The 22,170-nt window shown below is 30.7% G+C and overlaps 1 protein-coding gene across 3 annotated transcripts in view; it reads right to left on the bottom strand.

The window, feature by feature from the left end:
• LOC111631089 (choline/ethanolamine kinase-like) overlaps positions 1-22,170 on the bottom strand; it is a 113,672-nt gene that overhangs the window by 74,295 nt on the left and 17,207 nt on the right. For 2 of the 3 annotated variants that reach the window (XM_023375280.1, XM_023375279.1), the window contains exon 2: positions 11,970-12,089. The exons of the other annotated variant lie outside the window; for it this stretch is intronic. In XM_023375280.1, the coding sequence (XP_023231048.1) occupies positions 11,970-12,089 (120 nt within the window). The remainder of the gene's footprint in view (positions 1-11,969; positions 12,090-22,170) is intronic. 3 annotated transcript variants of the gene reach the window in all.

Below are 22,170 nucleotides of genomic sequence, written 5' to 3'. Positions count from 1 at the left end.
TATATAAGGTTTTGTTGAACTTTCAAGCATATAAAAGAACAGAGATAATGTAAACAGATAATTTGTTTTTATGAATACAAAAAAATAAAAAAAAATCTATAAAATTTGTAAGTTCATAATAATCTAAAGATGATCAAACTATTTACCTACTATAAAATATTTATTTATTAACAAACATGTTACAGAATCAAGATTTTAATAAACTGACAACTATCATTAGTGTCATATATTCATTGTCAGATACTTTTACATGAAATAAGTAGGTTGTAACTCATTAGATTAAGTCTATAAATAAACTATTAAAAAAAATTTGGCTTTCTGTAAGAATTGCAGTAATGTCTCTAACTGAAAGAAAGTGAAGAAAAATGTTAACTTGCTAAATACATTTGTATGAGATTTTAAAAACTGCCTTCAAAAAAGATAGATAATTTGGCTAGAGGTAGGCAGTTAAATTGCCATCTTGTGATAAATTTAATAATTAAAAATAAATTAATTTTTAATTTTAATTTAATATAATCTGAAAGAAAAAAATTGGCCTGGAGTGGAACTTGAATGCACAACTCCTGCTTAACACATGAAAAAATCCAGAAGATCATTTGGAAATACATATGTATCAGATTGTTGTATATGTTATATCCATATACAAAATTAATCTCTGACTATAGGAACAAAAGAAAAAACTTCAGTAAACATTAAAGTTGTATAGTAGAAATTTGTAAATATGTATTTTTCACATGCCACTTTCAATTAATTTTTTTAAGAAATTTTTTTTGTACAGTACATTATATGTTTTTGTTACAAATTTTATTTAACTTTACCTTATTTAAGACTATAAATTTTTGAATTTGTTTATTACATGTCTAAAGACAAAATTTTTTGGAATTTATGCATGCTTTCCTCAAATGTAAGTAAACCATGTCCACATTAAGTCAACATTTCACTTGTTTAAATCATAAGAGAATATAGATTTTTCAAAACTCAAAAAACTTCCATGTCTTCAGGTATGAAATGCCTGAGAGCATGCATTAGATAAATTATCTCAGGTACTTAGCGAAAAACAGTGTAAATGGACAAAATAAAATTTATACAGTGTTAAGTACTTGATATTTAGAAAGTTAAGAGGAAAAACATTCAAAATTAAAGAATGTTTCCTTCCATAAACATCTTCATTTAAAATTTATCTTCACTGGTAAAAAAAAATCAAAAATTTATAAAACTACATTTTAAACTTCAGCAATTAAGTATTAAAAGTATTATTAGAGTATTATTTTTAATATTCTAATAATGCTTATTTATATTTTAGTGTGTAATAGTTTATTATTTCATATATATTATATAACCATGAAAATAGATTTTCATTTATCATATTCATTTTAAAAATATAAATAAATACTAAAATAACAGATTATCAAACTAAATATAGCTATTACTAGAAAAAAAATTCTAATAATTTTAAAAATATCATCATTAATGGAACAAAACATTAGGCAATATTTTTAACAACAACATTTTTATTTTGTCCGTAACATATTTATATTTATTCTAATATACACACCTCGTTCACAAGAAACCCAATAATGCTTGTAAATTCATACAACAACAATCTGCTGGAAATGCATGAACAAGGATGTGTATATTAAAATAGTTACTCCAGTTTCAGTTTTGATAAATATCTATAAATAAATAAAATAAGTTATATATTTCTACTTATAAATCTGCAAAACATGCTCTCTTATATAAAATAAAACTTAGTCTACTGTTTTAGTTACACACTCCAGTATAGAACAGACTAATTTTATGAAAAATATTTTGGAAAGAATTGGACTATCAGTTACACGAGAAGGAAAAAATTGAAATAGTCACTGACTTTGAAAGACAAAATATTGAAAAATTAATGATGATGAATATAAAAATCATCTAGCTTCATGGAATATTTGTCACATTATTCCATGAAGCAAGATGGAAAATAGTTTTTAGTGTAATAAATAAATCTACACACACAGTTAAAATATGGCAATTCTACCAAATTTTATATATATGCTGTATAGTGCTACATTTATACAACGTACCAAGAAAATGATTAAATTATAAACTTAAGATTTGCAGACAAATTTAAAACTTAAATCAACCTTAATTTTGATTAAATTTGTCATAAATATATAGCATACAAAAGATCAAATATTTAATAAATTTCTTCATGAAAAGATTATAATATACATGACACAGAAATAATTCTAGAATGGATCTCCAACCAACAGNTCATTAGTGTCATATATTCATTGTCAGATACTTTTACATGAAATAAGTAGGTTGTAACTCATTAGATTAAGTCTATAAATAAACTATTAAAAAAAATTTGGCTTTCTGTAAGAATTGCAGTAATGTCTCTAACTGAAAGAAAGTGAAGAAAAATGTTATATACTATATTTAATAAACAATGACATTATAAGAATACAATTATTCAAAAATAATTCCAATATTTAGTTAGATCTAAACAAAAATATTTCTTAAAATTCTTCAATTAGGACATTCTAAGAATAAAAATTTTAAACAGATATTTTCATTTAAATAATTGGAAGAAAAAAAAATGTTAAATCTCAGACATGTAGATCATGTTTAGATAAAATCATGATTATTTTTCTTTCATTAACTATACATAATTAATATCTTCACCATTCTCTATACAATTTGTAAAATTGTAATTTTACATCATCAAAAAGCTAACTGTTAGCTAAATAATTAAATTTTTTTAACAAGCTATCGCTAGTCATTTGATTAAAAAATGCTTGATCTATTCAATACATTAAATTATTATACATTAAACTGATTTTATTTCCTTTATCAATTCAAATAAAGGCCTACATCCATTTAAAATAAGGATTTTATTTGTAATTTATCATCATTTTGAAACTTTATAGTCAATATACATCATCTACTGTGCCAAGACTTTTTTCACTTAAGTACAATATTAATGATTCTGTAAGAAAAAAAAAAACAAAGTTTTTGATTAACTCAAATAGTTTTTCTTTGTCTAAAGTCACCAAGGATATCTTTAGGAAATGTGAAAAATCCTTTGCACCACAGACTAGTGCTGGGAATAACTAGAAATTCTTGAAACTGATTAACAAGTATCAACAAAAGCAGTTTTTAAATGTTAGATGAGGCCACCAGGAGATTTGAAGTGTTATAAAAGTGACAGTCACTGTTGGTGGTATTGGCAGTGAATTTTGTTGGCGATTTTGGTGCAATTTAACTAATTACGAATTTTTGTTTTCTGCTACAGGTAAGACAATCAATTTTGATTTAATATGTCAAAGAGGAAGACATTTGCCTGTAAGCTAGATGAAGAGTAGGACAAAAATTTTTCATGCAGATACATTAGAGGAAACAAAAATTATGGATGCTAGAGGGAGATTACAATGTGAAAGATGGAATCTCATTAACATTTTGATTTAAATTAAATTAATAAGTTAGAGAAAATGATTGCAAAAGTGGATAGGATTTTTCTTATGGGTGGAGAAACTTGGATGGGATTTGAATCTAGATTGGAGTTACTGGAGATGATGATGATGCAGGAGGAGGATTTTGCTTCAGCTGCAGAACAAGTGAATTTACAATGGCAAATCTCAGAAATTAGTTTAAGTATGGAACATTACAAATGTTTTATAAAAGATGCAATAACATTGTTATTTTGGGTTTCCCTGAGTCAGATCAGAAAAATCCAAATTAAGGTTATTATGTTTCAACTTGTCGCAAAACAAAGTTTAATTTTGATAATGTTTCCTTAGAAAAACATCATAGATTGCGTTATCATAAATCCGGAATGAATAGATTAATTTTTTATAAATTTTTGGATTATAGTGATAAAATTAATATCAGAAATATGTCATATAAGCTGAAAGTTTCTGATATTTATATAATGTAAGACCTACCTCCTTTGACTAGAGAAGTTAGGAAAATACTAACTTGTAAGAGTCACTGTAGCTGAACCTTAGATTTTCCCCTGTTGGAATAAAGCTACACTTTTACACAGGGTATTTGACTGACACAACTTACAATCATTGGAGGTTTTAGAAATCTATATTTCTGAAAAAAAAGGATATTGTGCTAACTCTGACAGCATTATAGTACCACAAGCATGGAAATATTTTATATATTCATACAGAATTTAATTTTTTAATTTTATTAATAATTTATTTTTATTTTTATGCTTGAAACTCTGCATCACAACACATATCAAACATCCTTTTGAAGATTTGGAATTTCTGTTTTAAATGCAATGGTATTTTCCATCAAACAAATGAACTGTTTGTTTTATTTCTTGACAAGAGCCTCTAAACTGTGGCCAAAAACATTAGAACATTACTGTTATTTGCTGGAAATTGCATATAGGTGTTAGTTTCACTATAGTAAGAGCATTTGCTAAAGAATAAAAAGATAAAGAAGCACAGATTAAATATATAAATGATGGTAATGTAGTAAGGTGAATGATAAGGTTTTCACTTATAATACTTCCTCAAAGAGGATTGATATCTATTGCCAGATCTGGTAACTGTTTGGCTTCTGAGGAGTCTATCAGAATTCCAGAATGCTGCCATGACTACCTAGATGAAATTAATTCATTTTTTATACCATAATGAAGTATGTAAAAAATTTTACTAAAATTTTGTTATACTGCATTATGTATAAAACCTTTTATTTTTTTATGGACAGATTTATTTTTAAATTAAGAATTGTTTTGAGAGCTTTTGAATATTTGTGACAAAAATCAGGATGGAAATTATTATATACATACTGTATTAATAATCTTAAAAAAAATAAATGTGTGGTATGATTTTTGATACTATAACTAAGATATTCTGAAGTTAAGTTACATTAAATATTAAAAAATAATAATAATCATACATTACATTAGAATATTGTAATATTTTTGACAAGACTATGTCTTGTTTATAAAATTGTACTGCTTTATGTTCTTATCAGCATAGGGTATGAAGGAGTACATGTAGAGAGTTGATATTTGGCACAGAGTATTAAGTGCCCAAATCATTTGCGCATAAAAAATCCAGACTCGTAGGTAGTCAGGGGACCGAGAATCGAGTCAAAATAAAATCCAAAATGGCAACCCTCTTCTACAAACAGGCAAAACATTCTTTTAATTGAAAGAGGGGAGGTCCTCCAGGTATCACTCAAAGATACAACCTGGATATTGGAAAGTTCGGAAGGAAGAGGGAGAGTTACAAAGGATAGGGGATGAGGTTGGGACAGATAAAGCTGAGAACTCATGGCACCTGCATCGCATTTATTACATCAATAAGCAAAATACAGTGATATATCAAATGAATACATTAACAGAGATATACTAGAAAACATAAAACAGGCAAAACAGCCACCTCACCCCACCAAAGTCGGATAGGGGAGAGTACCACCCGCAGTCATTCTAAGAAGTGAACTCTGACCTTAGGACTGAGGGTGCCTGCATGTGACCTTCACCCTTAGAGTTTAGGAGCAAAGTGAGGTCAAACAAGGAGAGACATCTTTTTACTATCTTTTGATTCGACAGCCGTGCTGATCTTGGATTTATATTATATATCAATGCTGTTGTAAATATCACTCTGCCGATACATATTAAGTAAATTATCAGTTTCTTAGTAAATTTTTACCAACAGAACATTCACCAAAAATAGCTCGTGGATGACCTTGTGGTCGAGGCAGGTGAAGTTTTAAGGATCGCACCCAAAAGCAGCGATATCAAAGAAGATAGGAGAATGAGAACGAGACCTGCCTTGAGCATCAAAGTGATTCTGTCTCTGAGACATAGTCTTGTCCCAAATACGGTTTTGCCGTTTTACTTGTTTCAGTATAAAATTCATTTTTACATTTACATTTAACTCTATTTCACATTCCAAATGAAAGAAATATTATTAATTTGAAAAAGCAATTCATATTAATTTAAGTTAATTGCAAATCTAACAGGTTTCCTTATCAAGAATGATATTTAAGATTTGTCAATTATTCTCAATTTGATAATTTCATATATCAAAATGCAGTGCAAATAGATAAAAAAAATCCATACTTCCAATAAAAATAAGTTTTTTAATATAATGATAAATTGTTATAAAGATGTCATAAATGATTTTATTTTATCTTAACAGCCACCTAACCCCACAAAATTACATGTCCTGACTGACTGATTCATCATCGCCCAGAGCAAACCGCTGAACCTAGAGGTAAAATTTGGTACACAGTTAGGGTATGTCATGAATATGCACACTAAGAAGGGATTTTTGGAAATTTCACTGCGGGAAAGAGGATTAAGGCTTAAAAAGTCTTATCCCCAAAAGGCAGTACCACAAACATGGTTTACAAAGAGGTATTGGGTTAACAATTCTATATTTTCTGTAAATATTTATACTTAGGAATTTTCAGATAAAGTCATTTATGTTTAAAAAAAAAATTAAACTCAGATTTATCATATCTCGAAATCCCATAATATCTGAAACTTGAATTAGCAGTCCATAGTTTGAAACAAAAATCAGTAATTTTACCAAATTAGTAACAACTGATGATTGAGAATATTAGTGAAGTACTGAGGAAAGGTTATTTCTATCAAATTGCAAAATCTGTGTGGGTAAAGCCGCAGGTAACAACTAGTGTTAGTATAACTTTAAAAAAATAAAATAAAAAATCTAAAATAATTAAAACTACAAACAACAATTTAATTTAGATTTTATGTTAATTAATATTGCTTAATATTAAATTATAATATTGACATGTTACACTAAATCCATTATTAATTAAGCAATAGTCCAATGTTACATAATTTACAAAGAAAAAAGCAATTTAAATACCAAAGACTGAGTTCTTTTTGCTTTATTTTAATTTAGACAAATCTAAAATAAAGAAGAAAATATTCATGGTTTTTTAAATAATAACCTCAGCACCTTATAATTCCAGCAAAAAGTTCTTTAGTGCTATCTTTTCAATTTTCTTAATTTAATGACCTTCTTTAGGCTAAAGCTATAATATCTAAAGTTTTAACATTTATAATGACATTGAAATTTCAAAATAATGCTCAAACAATAATACAATATAAAAAAAAAAAAAAACACAAGAGCTTGAGACAGTCACAAATACATAACTTATGCATTAATTAATGTGAGAGATCGGACTTGAAAAGGGAAAAATTCCAAAATTTTATTCGGAAATTTTTCAAAAGAAAATTCATTTTTCGTTTTGAAAAGGAAATTTATTTAAATCTCAGAGAAAAAATCCTTTCCATTTTATTACCAGAGGATGAGTGCAATTCTCTTCCCGGAGTCGTTTCCTTTTCCAGGGAACTCAGAATGTGTCACTGAGAACTACAACTAAAAATTCAGTATTGGTGGAAAACCACAATGTGACTTGGAAATAAAGAGGAGACCTCAAGGAACAGTGAGGGGGGGGTCAAAAGTCCGCGAGAATATTCCCTGTGCCCCCGAAAGGATTTATCATCATCGCTCGTCGCCGCGTGCTCCTCCCGAATATCTAGTGTTTCTCCAGGAACACCTACGAAGAACTAACGGATCTCAACTTTCGATAGACTTTAACCACCATCCAAGGCAACAGAGACATTTCCAAGGCTCCTCAACGACTCCACAGACATCTGGAAATCCGTACATAGTGCTTCAGATATTTATAACGACCCGTGATGTTATGTAAGCTCTTTCTCTCCAACTCGATTCTTGCGAAAAAGCTTTAGGGGAAATACTCTTTTGTAGAACTAGTTTAATAAACGAATGTTGTTATTGTTAGAATCGTGTTGGGTGTACTTCCTCAAGCGGTCTCCATCCCAAGTCCAACCGCCTACAGATGCAACTGCTTGTGCGTAATTGCAAACATAACAGTCTCTGTGTCTACCCAGAAGACACAGTGGTCAGTCCTGATAAATTTGTCATTGCAGTCTTCACCGACGTAATGTCGACCCTTCGATCCTGTGGTGCCAAAGCATAGAGGGGGCCCTTCGGCATTGTCACATTAATATTCAAACTCACTGATGATATTTATATAGAAAAGAAGATTTTGCAAATTCTGCTAAAGAAACCATGTTTTTTTCCTATGTAAATTTTTTTATGCCAAATTGCATCATCTTCAAATGCTAGATAGTTCTAAATCTTTGGAAAAATTTTAAAACCTATTTTTGCTGATAATTCAATAATACAGTAGAGCATCAATTATCCGACTCAATTGGGGACTCAGGTTGGTCGGATAACTGAAAAATCGGATAACCGAAAAAAATACATTATTAGTATAGTATATTAGTATATCCCATGTAATTAGTATATCGCTATTAAACAACTTCGCATTGAATTTTCATCGATGTTAAGCCTAACAAATTTTTTTTCTTAAATAATAAGTTTTAAATTATTTTATTGCTCACAAAACAACCACTCATAATTAGAAAATTAAGTCTCATTTAAATACTGGCCGCCTTTTAATGGTCGAGCCATGTTGCCAGCTAAAACACACAAAAATTTAACAAAAATAATATTAAAGTAGCCAAGACATAGCCAAATATTGTAGTGCCACATCACTAGAAGACATTTGAAATTTGCCAACTAGAATGGTCAGTTAACCGATGTGACGGTTAATCGGGGGTTGGATAATCGATGCTCTACTGTATATATTATACTAGTATGTTTTATTGAATGTTCAATAAGAATTTATTTTTTTGATTTGTTTCTTGCTATTTAAATTTAGAACTATTAAGATCATTTATGAAAAATAAAAAAGTACTTATTAAATACTGAAAAAAGGTAAAATTTTAATTAGTTTACATGCTTTATATAAATTAACTTATAGAGATATCAATGAGCTGTAATTAAATATATAATAAATGTATATATATTATACATCATTGTAATGTTCACTTCTGGTCTTATATGTCAAAACTTATTTAATTAAAAATTAACTACAGTAGATCTCAGATTATCCAAACCACTACTTGCCCTCCTTACCATCTCCCATGGACATCACACTGCAATTCTCATATATCATATGAATGCATGAACAGTGACACCTATTTGCTATGACAGATCCACGTGATCAGTAGTATGCTACTTCTACTTTGATCAATAAATAAATACAGTATGTGTACAATACTGTGTTGCTAGCCTCTAATCTCATTCTTTACATATTAATTCACTTAACTAAATTTTCAATTATCCAAATCATCTGCAGAACCATATATTTCTGCACATGTAAGAGCATATTCTTATGTGAAAATTACTTATATTCACAATTTCGAAACACATCCTGCTTCACTTATAAGTGTATACCTTTCATATAACAGCATGCTTTTATATATGCCAATTTGTTTTGACACTGCACTGTCATTTCAATGTAAATATAATGATACAGCAACTATTCAGGGAAAACTAGTATGTATAACCAAATTATTAAAAATAAGAAGTGAAAATAAAAAATTCTTTTGATAAGATAAACATTTTTTTAAAATAATGACTTAGTTTAGATATTTTGTGAAATAGAGATAGAGCAAAATTGGTACTATAAGAGCATGCTCTTTGTGTGTTCAGAAATATGAGAAGTCATTTTTATTTTATTAAACAACAAAATGATTTGCTGTTTATTGATATGACTAATATGATGTCAAGGTTTTATGTATTAAAAGAAAAAATAATTAATTCTTAAAAGGAAGCTGAATACAGTAATACCCCGGACTTACGTGATAGGTGGGACCAAGCGATAACCGCGTAAGTCGAATTTGCATAAGTCGGGGTATAATTTCGCAATTTGTGTAAAATCCAAGTTGGATGTAAGCTAATAAATGCTCTCGTTAATCTTATCTCGTCTTTTGATTCGTTCACGGTTACAAGAAATCACCACATAGAGTCTCTCAATCTCCATAGATATAACAAACACAGAAATAAATAACACAAAATAAATTGTAGCTATGTGTCGATTCCGCGCGACACGTCCGAATATGTAAGCTAAACAATAGTGTGGGGGGAGTGAGTAATCAAGAGTTGCATGGCACTCAAACAAAAGACGAATCAACAAGATTTGAAAATTGCGTAACTCCGAGTTCGCGTAAGTCGAGGTATTACTGTATTTATTCTGATAAGATAAGGAACAAATTTTAACACTTTTCTATGTGTGAATTTTTAAATTTATTTTTGTTTGATATTGATATATTATTATTATTTTAAAAAATTGTTAACTGTTCTATAAGAATTAATGAAACTGAAAATGAAGTTATAATTTCTTCTTCCAGGGACACTAGATGTCCTGCCCTCTAAAGGAAAACAACCAGTAGAAAATTTTCCAAAAATCTTTTCCTAATTAAAATTCATTTTTTAAATTTATATCCTGTGGTGTCTTCTATTTCTATACTAATTATGAATTAGCAGTCACATAATATGAGAATTTTATTATGTTCACATTAAAAAATTTTTTATCCATTCAACTCATCTCCCCCAAAAGTAAATCCTGAGTGTAAATAATAGTTTCATAAAGCAATTAAATCCAAATGCATAAAACTACGGTGAATGTTTATGTTTAAAATCAACTACATAAATTCTTTTGTTGAAAAGCCATGATGTTTTTATATTGATTTATATTTCAGAAAATGTTTAATTTTTAAATGTACTGTTACAGTTGACTGACTAGTAAGTCAATGAATTTTGGTGATGAAACCAATTGGTTTGTTAAGAGAGTTGAATAATCAATATTATTACAAAATATTTAATACCAGTACTATAGAAATAATGTTCCAAAAATTCACATTAATTAAAAAAAAACAAATATATACATAGTTGTATTTAAAAACTATGTATATAGTATGTATGAACACAGTATATGCATAGAAGTGTTTAAAAATACCTCAATCAACATAAAAATTAGCCTATTAATAAATTTACATAATTTTTTTCATTACATAAACCTGTTTACTTTTAAAAGTGTTAACGTAATACATAATAGGTTTTAAGAATTAACAAACCTATTTGATACTATCTAATTCATAAAGATTAACATGGTACTTAACTACTTTTTCTAACAGAAAATTAAGATTATAGGTATATTCTAAAACATCCTAAATTATCTGGGAAATTTATGTTAAATTCTGTTTACGTTCACATTAATGTTGACTGATTTCAATATAATCAAGAAGTTTAAATATCATACAATTCAGTAGCAAACTGGCAAAACCCTCGTAAACATGTTTACTCTAGAGATAAGAAGTTTTTCTTTTCTTCCTGTTTTTTTTTTTATATCTTTTACAATGTCATATGATATTTACAATGAAATTCTGGCCACCATTTTACCATTATTCATATACTGTATGTAAATAACAAATAAATCTGTTATTAAATTTTATGCAATTTCAGCTATTAAGTAATAAAAACATTCAATCCATTAGCTGATTTTTAATTAAAGCCAAATGAACTACCAGAAACAAAAATAATTATTAAACTTATCAAGAGATGGGCCCAATTTCCTTCCTCTAAGCCAAAATTACTTTATAATTAATTATTAAAATCAATCTTATTGAATAATATTTTAGGAATTACNATTGTCAGATACTTTTACATGAAATAAGTAGGTTGTAACTCATTAGATTAAGTCTATAAATAAACTATTAAAAAAAATTTGGCTTTCTGTAAGAATTGCAGTAATGTCTCTAACTGAAAGAAAGTGAAGAAAAATGTTATATACTATATTTAATAAGATCTAGATATAATTATATATAAGCCATATTTAATTATTTCCCATCTTTATAATTATAAATGAGCAATGTTTTGAATTTTTTACTTTTTTTTTTAAATAAGGAATTTAGTCATTAAATGCCTATTTTGTAGGATGTTACCTATATAAATTTCAAAAGCAGTTTATCTCATACATTGATAAAAACTTGAAGATAAAATTGATTTTAAAAATGTTTTAAAAAAAAAAAATCATCAATTTCTTACCTGAGAGATCTGAATACCATATCTGAGCTCGATATACTTTTCCATGTGCCGCTAAGAAATTCCCGGCAAATTTTATGAGCTTTGTCCCTCATTTCGAAACCACTTCGTTTTTTGAATCGGCTGGAAGAGTCGGACATGAAGAAATAAAGAATACAGTATTAATAAATTACTGTACATCCATTTGCCAACGGGGAGCAACTACAATAAATAAACAGTAGTCACACCATACGACGAAAACGAGGCAGACTAGAGCCATTTTTAAAAACGGGGGGGTTAACAGTGTGACTTATAAGGCCTTGATTGGTGGCGATTTATGACGTCGTCTCTACGTATGCGGACGTATTTTAAATTTTAAAAAAATAACAATAATAATAGTAATAATAACCTTTCCTTTTATGACGCTTGTGATAAATATGAATACGAAACAGTGTGTTTGAACTTTATATTTCATTGATACAATAAACTTTTGTTAATTATTGTGTGATTCAAAATGGAATCGGGAATACCGGGAGATTTTAAACAGTTATTAATTTAATAAATATTATGTATAGTATTATATACGTTTTAAAAAAATAATAATTTACAATGTCTATATTTAGGATGTAGTGTACATCTTCATTAAACTGTTTTAATTGCGTAAAAACACTATTTCATCGTGAATATTCAAACGTATTCCACATTATAAAGTGCAAGTATCATATTTTTCATCTGTTTATCAATTATAATTCTATACACACCTACATTTACATATATTATACAGTTGTACTGTACAACATGGCAGTAAAAAATACCTACACGCTAAGTAAAATCTTACTAAAAATTATAATTTTTTATACAGACTTTATTTTTTTTCATCCTGTTGCCTCCGAATTTATACTGTTAATAAATTATTTTATGCAAATTTAAAATATGTTTTTATATTTATAAAATAATTCTATTACTACTGATCAAAATACTCGACTCAAGGTCATAACGATTATAACTTAATTTAGCTATCTACACCTGTACCTTCTGTTTTTGTAGTAAGTAGTGTGATTCAAAATCAATATAGGCCTATATACTGGTATATGTGTGTATATGTATGTGCACGGTATATACTACTGTACAATGGTATAACTACTTCTCAAAACATTTATTCTGTTGAAGACGCAAATCTTCGCTAAACATAAATAAATAATTGTTATCTTACTATAGGAATATCTAGTGATTAATATCATGATGTTTCACAATTTATAAGGGCGTCTCTGATATAGAGAGGGGCCCGAGCCTTTTATCTTTTCGATGATCCATTATCTATATATATAAAATTACTTGTCCTGACTGACTAATTGATTCATCATCGCCCAGAGTAAACCGCTGAACCTTTGTACGCAGTTAGGGTACGTCATGAAAAATACGCACACTAAGAAGGGATTTTTCGAAATTCCCCCGTGAGGGAAGAGGGAGAAGATTAAGGCTTAACATGAGAAACGGCTTTTACTGTACTATTTTAAATGCGATTTTTTGTTTTCAACTACGTTTAGTCTTCATTGAGTACTTAGGTGTATTAAATTGATAACATTTCAGACATTGTTATAAATATTTTTATATATTTCGATTTTTTAACCAAATGTTCGAACCGTTTTAAATTTGAATTTGTTATCGCATATTGGTTCGATTATAGAACGATTGTAAACGTTCCAGAAAATTGATCAAATTGAAAACAGTTCAAAAACTCAAAAAACATAACACCTTAATTTGCTGAGAAAACTTTTAATGAAAAGCTAACGTTTTCAGCCAACTCTATTGGCCATCATCAGGCTAAGCTTTTTCGAATACAAAGAAAATAGAACAAAAATTTTTAAATACAAAAAACAAAATAACGAACGAAATATATATATATATATAAATGTATAAATAAAAATAAAATAAAATAAAAACTCTTATTATAAAATACGTATATGAAAAAAAGCATAGGATAATTAATCATTAAAAACGTAACACAATAATACATTATGCTAAATTCTATAANACAATATCAGTAAGGGATCTAACGCCACAATACTATCGCAAATGGCGCAAGTTGAGGGCTCAATCGTCAAATGGGACGAAGCAAGTATTATTAAACCAGTACATTCACCAACTTTGGCGATTTGCGCAGAAAAGATTGAAATATACAGGAGCAGATTACATGATAAATGCATTAATTCTAGGGATGCTGAAGGGTTGCCTTCCGCCTGGAAATACTTAATCAAGCGAATGGACAGATCTTAATGCCTTGTTTTTAGTGTTTTTTTGCATATCTTGCGGTTTATAGAATTTAGCATAATGTATTATTGTGTTACGTTTTTAGTTTAATTATCCTATGCTTTTTTTCATATACATATTTTATAATAAGAGTTTTTATTTTATTTTATTTTTATTTATACATTTATATATATATATATATTTCGTTCGTTATTTTGTTTTTTGTATTTAAAATTTGTGTTCTATTTTCTTTGTATTCGAAAAAGCTTAGCCTGATGATGGCCAATAGGCCAATAGAGTTGGCTGAAAACGTTAGCTTTTCATTAAAAGTTTTCTCAGCAAATTAAGGTGTTATGTTTTTTGAGTTTATTCGGTCTTTGCTGAGTGAGTGTAATATAGTTGAAAACAGTTCGTTTGACGCTCAGTAATTCTCTTCATTCTCAGCAGTGTTATATAACAATTACTATGATTCTTGAAATACTGAATATAAATGGGGTTTGCTTGCAAAATCCGCGCGGGCGGGGTAACAGCTAGTATTAATTAAAAGCGTTTAATCATTGTATTATAGTTTTAAAATAAGGCCTCATATATGTGAGATTCGTACCAAATGATCTGCTGCTCTATCTTGTTACAGGGCCTGGAAATGAATAATTGATTATTAATATTTTTAGGATCCCATTAATGTGAGATCTAAGCCTGGTCCTGCCAATTCTTCCTGTGATTGGGCTGGGAATAAATAGTTTTTAAGAAATGTTTTTGAGGTTCCATAAATGCGAGATTTGGTCTAGCTGGTCTTCCTGTGAAAGGGCCTGTATGTAATTCACTTATTCTTCCTTACATAAAAATTTATTGTGATATCATCATGCCGGGCTGCAATTTTTAATCATATTTTTAATTTATTTAATTTAAAATATATGCTCTCCATCTCAAATTAGTATAGTCTTGCCTTGTACTCAGTGGCGTAGCGTGGGCGTCAGCCGCCCGGGGCGGAGGAAAATTTCGCCGCCCCCTTATTTAGGTATCAATTTAAAAGACTAAAATTCAGTTTCGTCACAGAATAAGTAATGAAAAATTCCGTGCTAGTGTTGCCACCTTTTTAAAATCGCCGACCCTGACGGCAGGTGAGGTTTGTTCGAATAGAAGTTCCTGACGCATGCGTATATCATTTTGCAATGAAGAATAATTTGCAGTGCATGCTGGTTCTAAATCAGTTAGAGTTAGCGACTAGGGAGACTTGGGTAAAAGTATGTAACGCAAGTAATGTAGATGACTTGGCCCTATTGGATATTGAATTTTTTTGCTTGTAAGAATTGATCGTACAAGAAAAAAAAAGGGCGACAGGTTGCGCACGATATACCCGGACGGCGAGTCAGATTCCCACTATTACGTGCTCATTTCAATCGGTCCGAATCGTAGGTGGACTAAAATATGAAATAAAATGGTTCAAATTCTTACAAGATATTATTATTATTTATTGTCAAATTTTGCCGCCCCCTAAAAAATGCCGCCCGGGGTGGGCCGCCCCCCTACGCCACGCTACTGCCTGTACTGTACATCATACTTTTCCTTTAACAATAAAGTCACACCAGTCATCTATCTAACACTTTTCAGAGAAAAATTTGAGTTGAAATGACATGACTTCCGGTTTGCATCGGGAGTTCGTATACAGGCATACCTCGACTTACGTCGTTTCGAGTTACGTCGTTCCCGATTATACGTCGCTTGTTAAAAAAGTATATGGAAAAATAAAAATCAAGTTTAAGTCATTTTATTCGACTTTACGTCTGTCCGCCACAAATATTGAAGTCGTAATATCACTAGATAAACGTTTAAAGCACATAAAATCATATTAAAATATATACAAGTATGTACTGTATTTACAGTACATGCATTCGTAAATTTAGATTATTTTTTTTGTACTATATTAAAAACTAAAATTTATTTGTTTGTAAGCTTAAAATAGATTTTTATTAACCATATATTATTTAAAATGCTTTCCTAGTGATAAGTAGATTCGGAGACAGGTAAATTCGACTTACGTCGTTTTCCTGGAACCAATTACCGACGTAAGGCGAGGTATACCTGTATAGTTAGTTGGGTCCTTCTGCCCCTAAGGTCTCCATATCTGGTCTTGGATTTCATCTAAGTCCATTCTTGTGATTAAGGAAAACAGATAAATGGACAATGGACGTACAACAGTGGGAATTTATGTCTATAGTTTTTTCAAATTTCAGTCTAACAACCTACGTAACTACAGTATTTACTAACTGGAGTTGGATATAAATATATAATTACAGTGCAAAAATAAAAAAACTTTCCAAATAAAGCGGTGATTTTAGAGGCCTAAAGTTTATATCCTAAAAATGTAACATAGTTTATTAGCTTTTAAATGGTGTTTTATTGTTTAGAATGTTTCTATATGAAAAAAAAATCAGGTACATTGAAAATCAAATTTTGAGAATTCAAAAACAGAATTATCTGAAAACAGTTTAATATTGATTAAATTTATAGTATAGGTAATCCATGACGTGCGCGAAATCTGAAAAAAGAAAAACGTCACGCGAAAGGATAAGTAATAAATGCACGATGCGGTACTCATTTACATACACGCCTGTTCATATACAGTACCTATAGTTACTATTGCAATATTCATAATATCTGTACGTGTAATAAACTGCAAGATTGAGAATGTAAGCTGAACATTAGTGTTGGGGGAGTGAATAATCAAGAGTTGCGTGGCGCTCAAACAAAAGACGAATCGACGAGATTTGAAAATCGCGTAAGTCGGGGTAGCGTAAGTCGAGGTATTACTGTATTTATTTCTGTGTTTGTTATATCTACCGAGACTCGAGAGACTATGTGGTAATTTCTTGTAACCGTAAACGAATCAAAAGACGAGATAAGATTAACGAGAACATTTATTAGCTTATATACATCCGACTGGGATTTTACACAAATTGCGAAATTACACCCCGACTTACGCGAATTCGACTTACGCGATTATCCCTCGGTCCCACCTATCGCGTAAGTTCGGAGTATCTTTTTTTTAACTCTTTCCGCCCTGTGGGCATTAAGAGGGCCTCTTTTTGCAAGCCCATTATGGGTTCGGCCAAGCCCACAATGGGACTGCCGGGTGGTGAGGGATGGGGCCAGACATATCTGAACGGACCACCCCCCCGAAAAATTCCTGGGGATTTTTTCGACCCGTTCGGATTCGAGCCCGGGTCCCCCAGAGCGGTGGGCTGCCACCTTGACCGCTCGGCCATCCGGCCGCTAGTTCGGGGTATCACTGTATAAATATAATATAAAACAAATATTGAATATTTTTAATAAACATATTTTCACAAAATTGTGGAAATATTGTAAAAATAATAATAAAAAGCAAAAATTAACACTTTCAGCAAGAGCCGCATTTGTCCATGTCTGGCATAGTGGCTCGTAACACAGACAAGTAATATTAAATCTGTGTGATAATATTATCTTGATTCTATTTATTTAGAATTCTTAGATTCTATTTATTTAGAATCATCTAAATAAATAGGTCACCCAGCAATACAAATAATCAATAACTAAAAATAGAAAAAACTGAATAGTTAATATTTATAAAATATTAACTAATCAGTTTTTGCAACAAACCGGAATTAAATATCGCATGTCATTCTCACTTAATCCATTTGGGAAAACTGCTCAGAAATTAATTGAAGCAGAGAGAGAGTTAGCGAAGCTGCTACTATGTTGCTTATAGCCGTAGTTCTCAATCCGTGGTCCGTGGAACACGGGTGCTCCGTGAAGCCACTTCAAGTGTTCCGCGAAAAAAATCAAATGTATAATTAAAAATTGTTGCAAAAGATAAATCAATACAATGTAAAATAACTTTTATATGAGAATGTAATCAGCAAATGTCAATGTCATCTACTAGGCCGAGTGCGCCATTTCAAAGGTTTGCCACCCTTGCTTTAAAGTTGATGTATTGTAAGTGCTCCGTGGAAAAAATGTCAAAATTTAGTGTTCTCCGACTTCAAAAAAATTGAGAACCACTGGCTTATAGAATTGCTTTCCTTCTCAAAATTTGATCAGTCAATTTTGATAAAACTTTGAGATTTTCCGTTAATTGCGATAAAAAATCTTTAAAAAATGTAATAAAAAATGGGGGTCCATGACTTCGTTTTCGAGTAAAAGTGACAATGTCCATGCTCACTGACGCGATTGAACGCGCCTAACGTAATTTAGGGGGCAAAAATAAAAAGTAAAAAACATCATTGCGCGGCCTAATGGAAAATAAAGCAATCTACGCCAACTGTTTTGGATAGCCTCTCCATGACTCAAGTGAAAGGATCTCCTTTTTCTTGGTTTGCAAGTGCAAGGTTTGCCTGTCCGCGACCGTCAGCTACAACGATCGCATATCTTTCTGGCTCCGTCTCAATTCTATCGCGATTCCATAAAGTCGCGCGATGCTCTAGTTACCGATATAAAAGCCATCTTCTGTGTGCGTGTGAATTCCTTATAATTCCAATTTTTGTCCAATCAAGATGAAATTTTGGTTATATTCGTTTTATGTTCTGACTACGGAAACATTAGTTATAGAATAAACGTTTTATCGATTTTGGATTGCACTTACTTTGCAGTGACATCAGTGACCACGTGACGTTCATGCTGAACCAGGAAATTGCATTTTTAAATATTTTGGCAAACGGCGTATTTAAACTTACTNCGTGGTCCGTGGAACACGGGTGCTCCGTGAAGCCACTTCAAGTGTTCCGCGAAAAAAATCAAATGTATAATTAAAAATTGTTGCAAAAGATAAATCAATACAATGTAAAATAACTTTTATATGAGAATGTAATCAGCAAATGTAAATGTCATCTACTAGGCCGAGTGCGCCATTTCAAAGGTTTGCCACCCTTGCTTTAAAGTTGATGTATTGTAAGTGCTCCGTGGAAAAAATGTCAAAATTTAGTGTTCTCCGACTTCAAAAAAATTGAGAACCACTGGCTTATAGAATTGCTTTCCTTCTCAAAATTTGATCAGTCAATTTTGATAAAACTTTGAGATTTTCCGTTAATTGCGATAAAAAATCTTTAAAAAATGTAATAAAAAATGGGGGTCCATGACTTCGTTTTCGAGTAAAAGTGACAATGTCCATGCTCACTGACGCGATTGAACGCGCCTAACGTAATTTAGGGGGCAAAAATAAAAAGTAAAAAACATCATTGCGCGGCCTAATGGAAAATAAAGCAATCTACGCCAACTGTTTTGGATAGCCTCTCCATGACTCAAGTGAAAGGATCTCCTTTTTCTTGGTTTGCAAGTGCAAGGTTTGCCTGTCCGCGACCGTCAGCTACAACGATCGCATATCTTTCTGGCTCCGTCTCAATTCTATCGCGATTCCATAAAGTCGCGCGATGCTCTAGTTACCGATATAAAAGCCATCTTCTGTGTGCGTGTGAATTCCTTATAATTCCAATTTTTGTCCAATCAAGATGAAATTTTGGTTATATTCGTTTTATGTTCTGACTACGGAAACATTAGTTATAGAATAAACGTTTTATCGATTTTGGATTGCACTTACTTTGCAGTGACATCAGTGACCACGTGACGTTCATGCTGAACCAGGAAATTGCATTTTTAAATATTTTGGCAAACGGCGTATTTAAACTTACTTCATTAAATTTAAAATTTAAACTTTAAAAAAAAAAAAAATTATAGAAGTGACACGATGAGGTTATCTTAATCTCTCCATAATGACCGCGTGACGTTCTATTATCCAATCGGAAGTTACGATCTAACGAGCCCATTATTTAGAAATTGTTATCGCTTACCTAACTAACGTACAGTACATATAATTCATCTTTGTTTTAATCAACGTGGAATTAAGAAATGGCTCTGTCAAGGATTGCAGAAACCGCATCACTACATCAATCATCGAAACAATATAAAGGTGTCTATTAATTAATAAAGGAAGACAGCGAGAAAATCTTTTAAAAGACAACAGTGTTTACTCAGAACGTAGTATATAAAGAAAGCTTTTATTATTATTTTGATATTAGGGTCTAAATCTATTTGTGTGTGTATAAATGAATTCTCCATAATTACTACTATTTTTGGCCACTCCAAGTGAAATTCTGTTGTAACGTAAAGAGAAACAAAACAAATAATATTTCTACAAGTAGTTTATACTAACAATTCTTCTCGAATTTCTTGAAATATCTACTTTTTTCAAATTCTTCAATCTCTACTTTCTCTTAAAAAGTATTAGGTCATGCTTGACGGGGGAATTTCTAGTAGATTAAATTAGATTAGCAGTCGACTTCTGATTGTGATGGTAATTAAATTCTCGAGTGTTTCGATTAGGTCCTTCCACATTGTTGGAATTGAAAAATGCTATTTGCCATGAGGTAACAGAGTAACAACGCCACAAACTATAATATAATTTAGCAGAGCAGATTCACTCTGCTAAATTATATTCATTTCATTCATTTTCATTTCATTTTCATTTTATTAAAATAACATAAGTTACATTTCCTGATTTCGCTGAGCATTATCAGGATTTAAAAACACTAACTAATTATGACAATGAACACAGCATATTAATAAACATTAAGAGTAAAATTGTACAATGATGGGAGGGCAACAAGGATATTATACAGGCGTAATATATATTTATACAAGTAAAATTTTATGAAAAATAAGATAGTTTAAAATATACAGTAACAATTAAAGTAACGAAGATAAAATAAAATTAGAATCACAACAATTAAGCGCAAGTTAACAAATTATAAAAGAAGCGAACAGCAGAAGTGCAAAGATATTATAGATGATACATATATAGAAATGAGTATATATACAAACTATAATATATAATAATAAGACAGTATAGTGTAAAGTAGTAATAATCATTTGCACCAAAGTACTTATGTTTCGGCCACAGAAAATCCGCTAGTAGTTGAGCAATGGAAGTTGAACAATGTTCTCAACACCACTGAACTCCGCCAAGCATCTGTGCGTAATATTCCGACATAGTAAGAGCCACCAGAAGTTGAAGGATTGTCTTCACGCTGCATCATTTATATTCATTGGAAGTTGAAGAAACTTCGTCCACACCACAGTTATTTCAATAGCAAGGAAACCACTAGACGATCATATGATAATGGTGCACAAGAATAGAACACATAATATAATACACAAGTACACCACAAAGCATGGATTGATGTAGAGTTGATGCAGAAAACAGTCCAGTAGAAAAATGTAAGCTCCTTCCAGTTTCAGTAAACTCAATAAATGTAATAACGTGTATTAAGTTCAAACACGAACTGTTGTAGCATGACAAAAATAGTTCCACCAGGTATTACCACAGAGAAACAGTGACAGTGCGTCAAGTATATCTCCACCAGTAGAACCTACAGGATTACCCAGAGTGTCAGCCACAAGAAAATGTACACAAAGATGCCAAGTATACTACTGCACCAACTAAAGTCCAGCAAACACAATAACCACCAATATGCTTAAAGTGGTACGGCGTTAACACAGTGTGCAGTCCAATTAGTAGTATACAGTCCCACTAGTCACAGTAAAGTCCAGAAGAAAGTGAAAAAGAATTTCTTCTTAAGTGACATTTGTTCTGTTGATGTGCAATTATGACCACAAGGTGCAAGACCAAAAGTGAATAGCCAGGAAACTATCATAATTTACAATCCGCTGCAGTCGAATTTTAAACAAACCACAAGATCCCTAAGTTTAATTGAGGAGATCACCTCCAACACCAGAAGATTTAAACAAGAATGGGAAAAGCAGCAAAGGATACGAACGAGGAATCAAATTAAGCCTTACCAAGTGTATACTATTAACAACGTGTGAATGTTCTAGAAAAGGACATTAAGAAATTGTTGTAACTCGAAAATACTTTTCAAATATCTGAACAAGTAAATTGTAAGTTTCCTTATCCGAAGTAAGGTCTTGAGCATCACACGGCCAAGAA

The sequence above is a fragment of the Centruroides sculpturatus genome, unplaced genomic scaffold (genome assembly GCF_000671375.1).
Source record: "Centruroides sculpturatus isolate CEXI.00-Female unplaced genomic scaffold, Cexi_2.0 scaffold671, whole genome shotgun sequence".
NCBI lineage: Eukaryota > Metazoa > Arthropoda > Arachnida > Scorpiones > Buthidae > Centruroides > Centruroides sculpturatus.
Note: the sequence above shows the minus strand (reverse complement) of the source record. Positions and strands in the feature narration are given on the sequence as shown.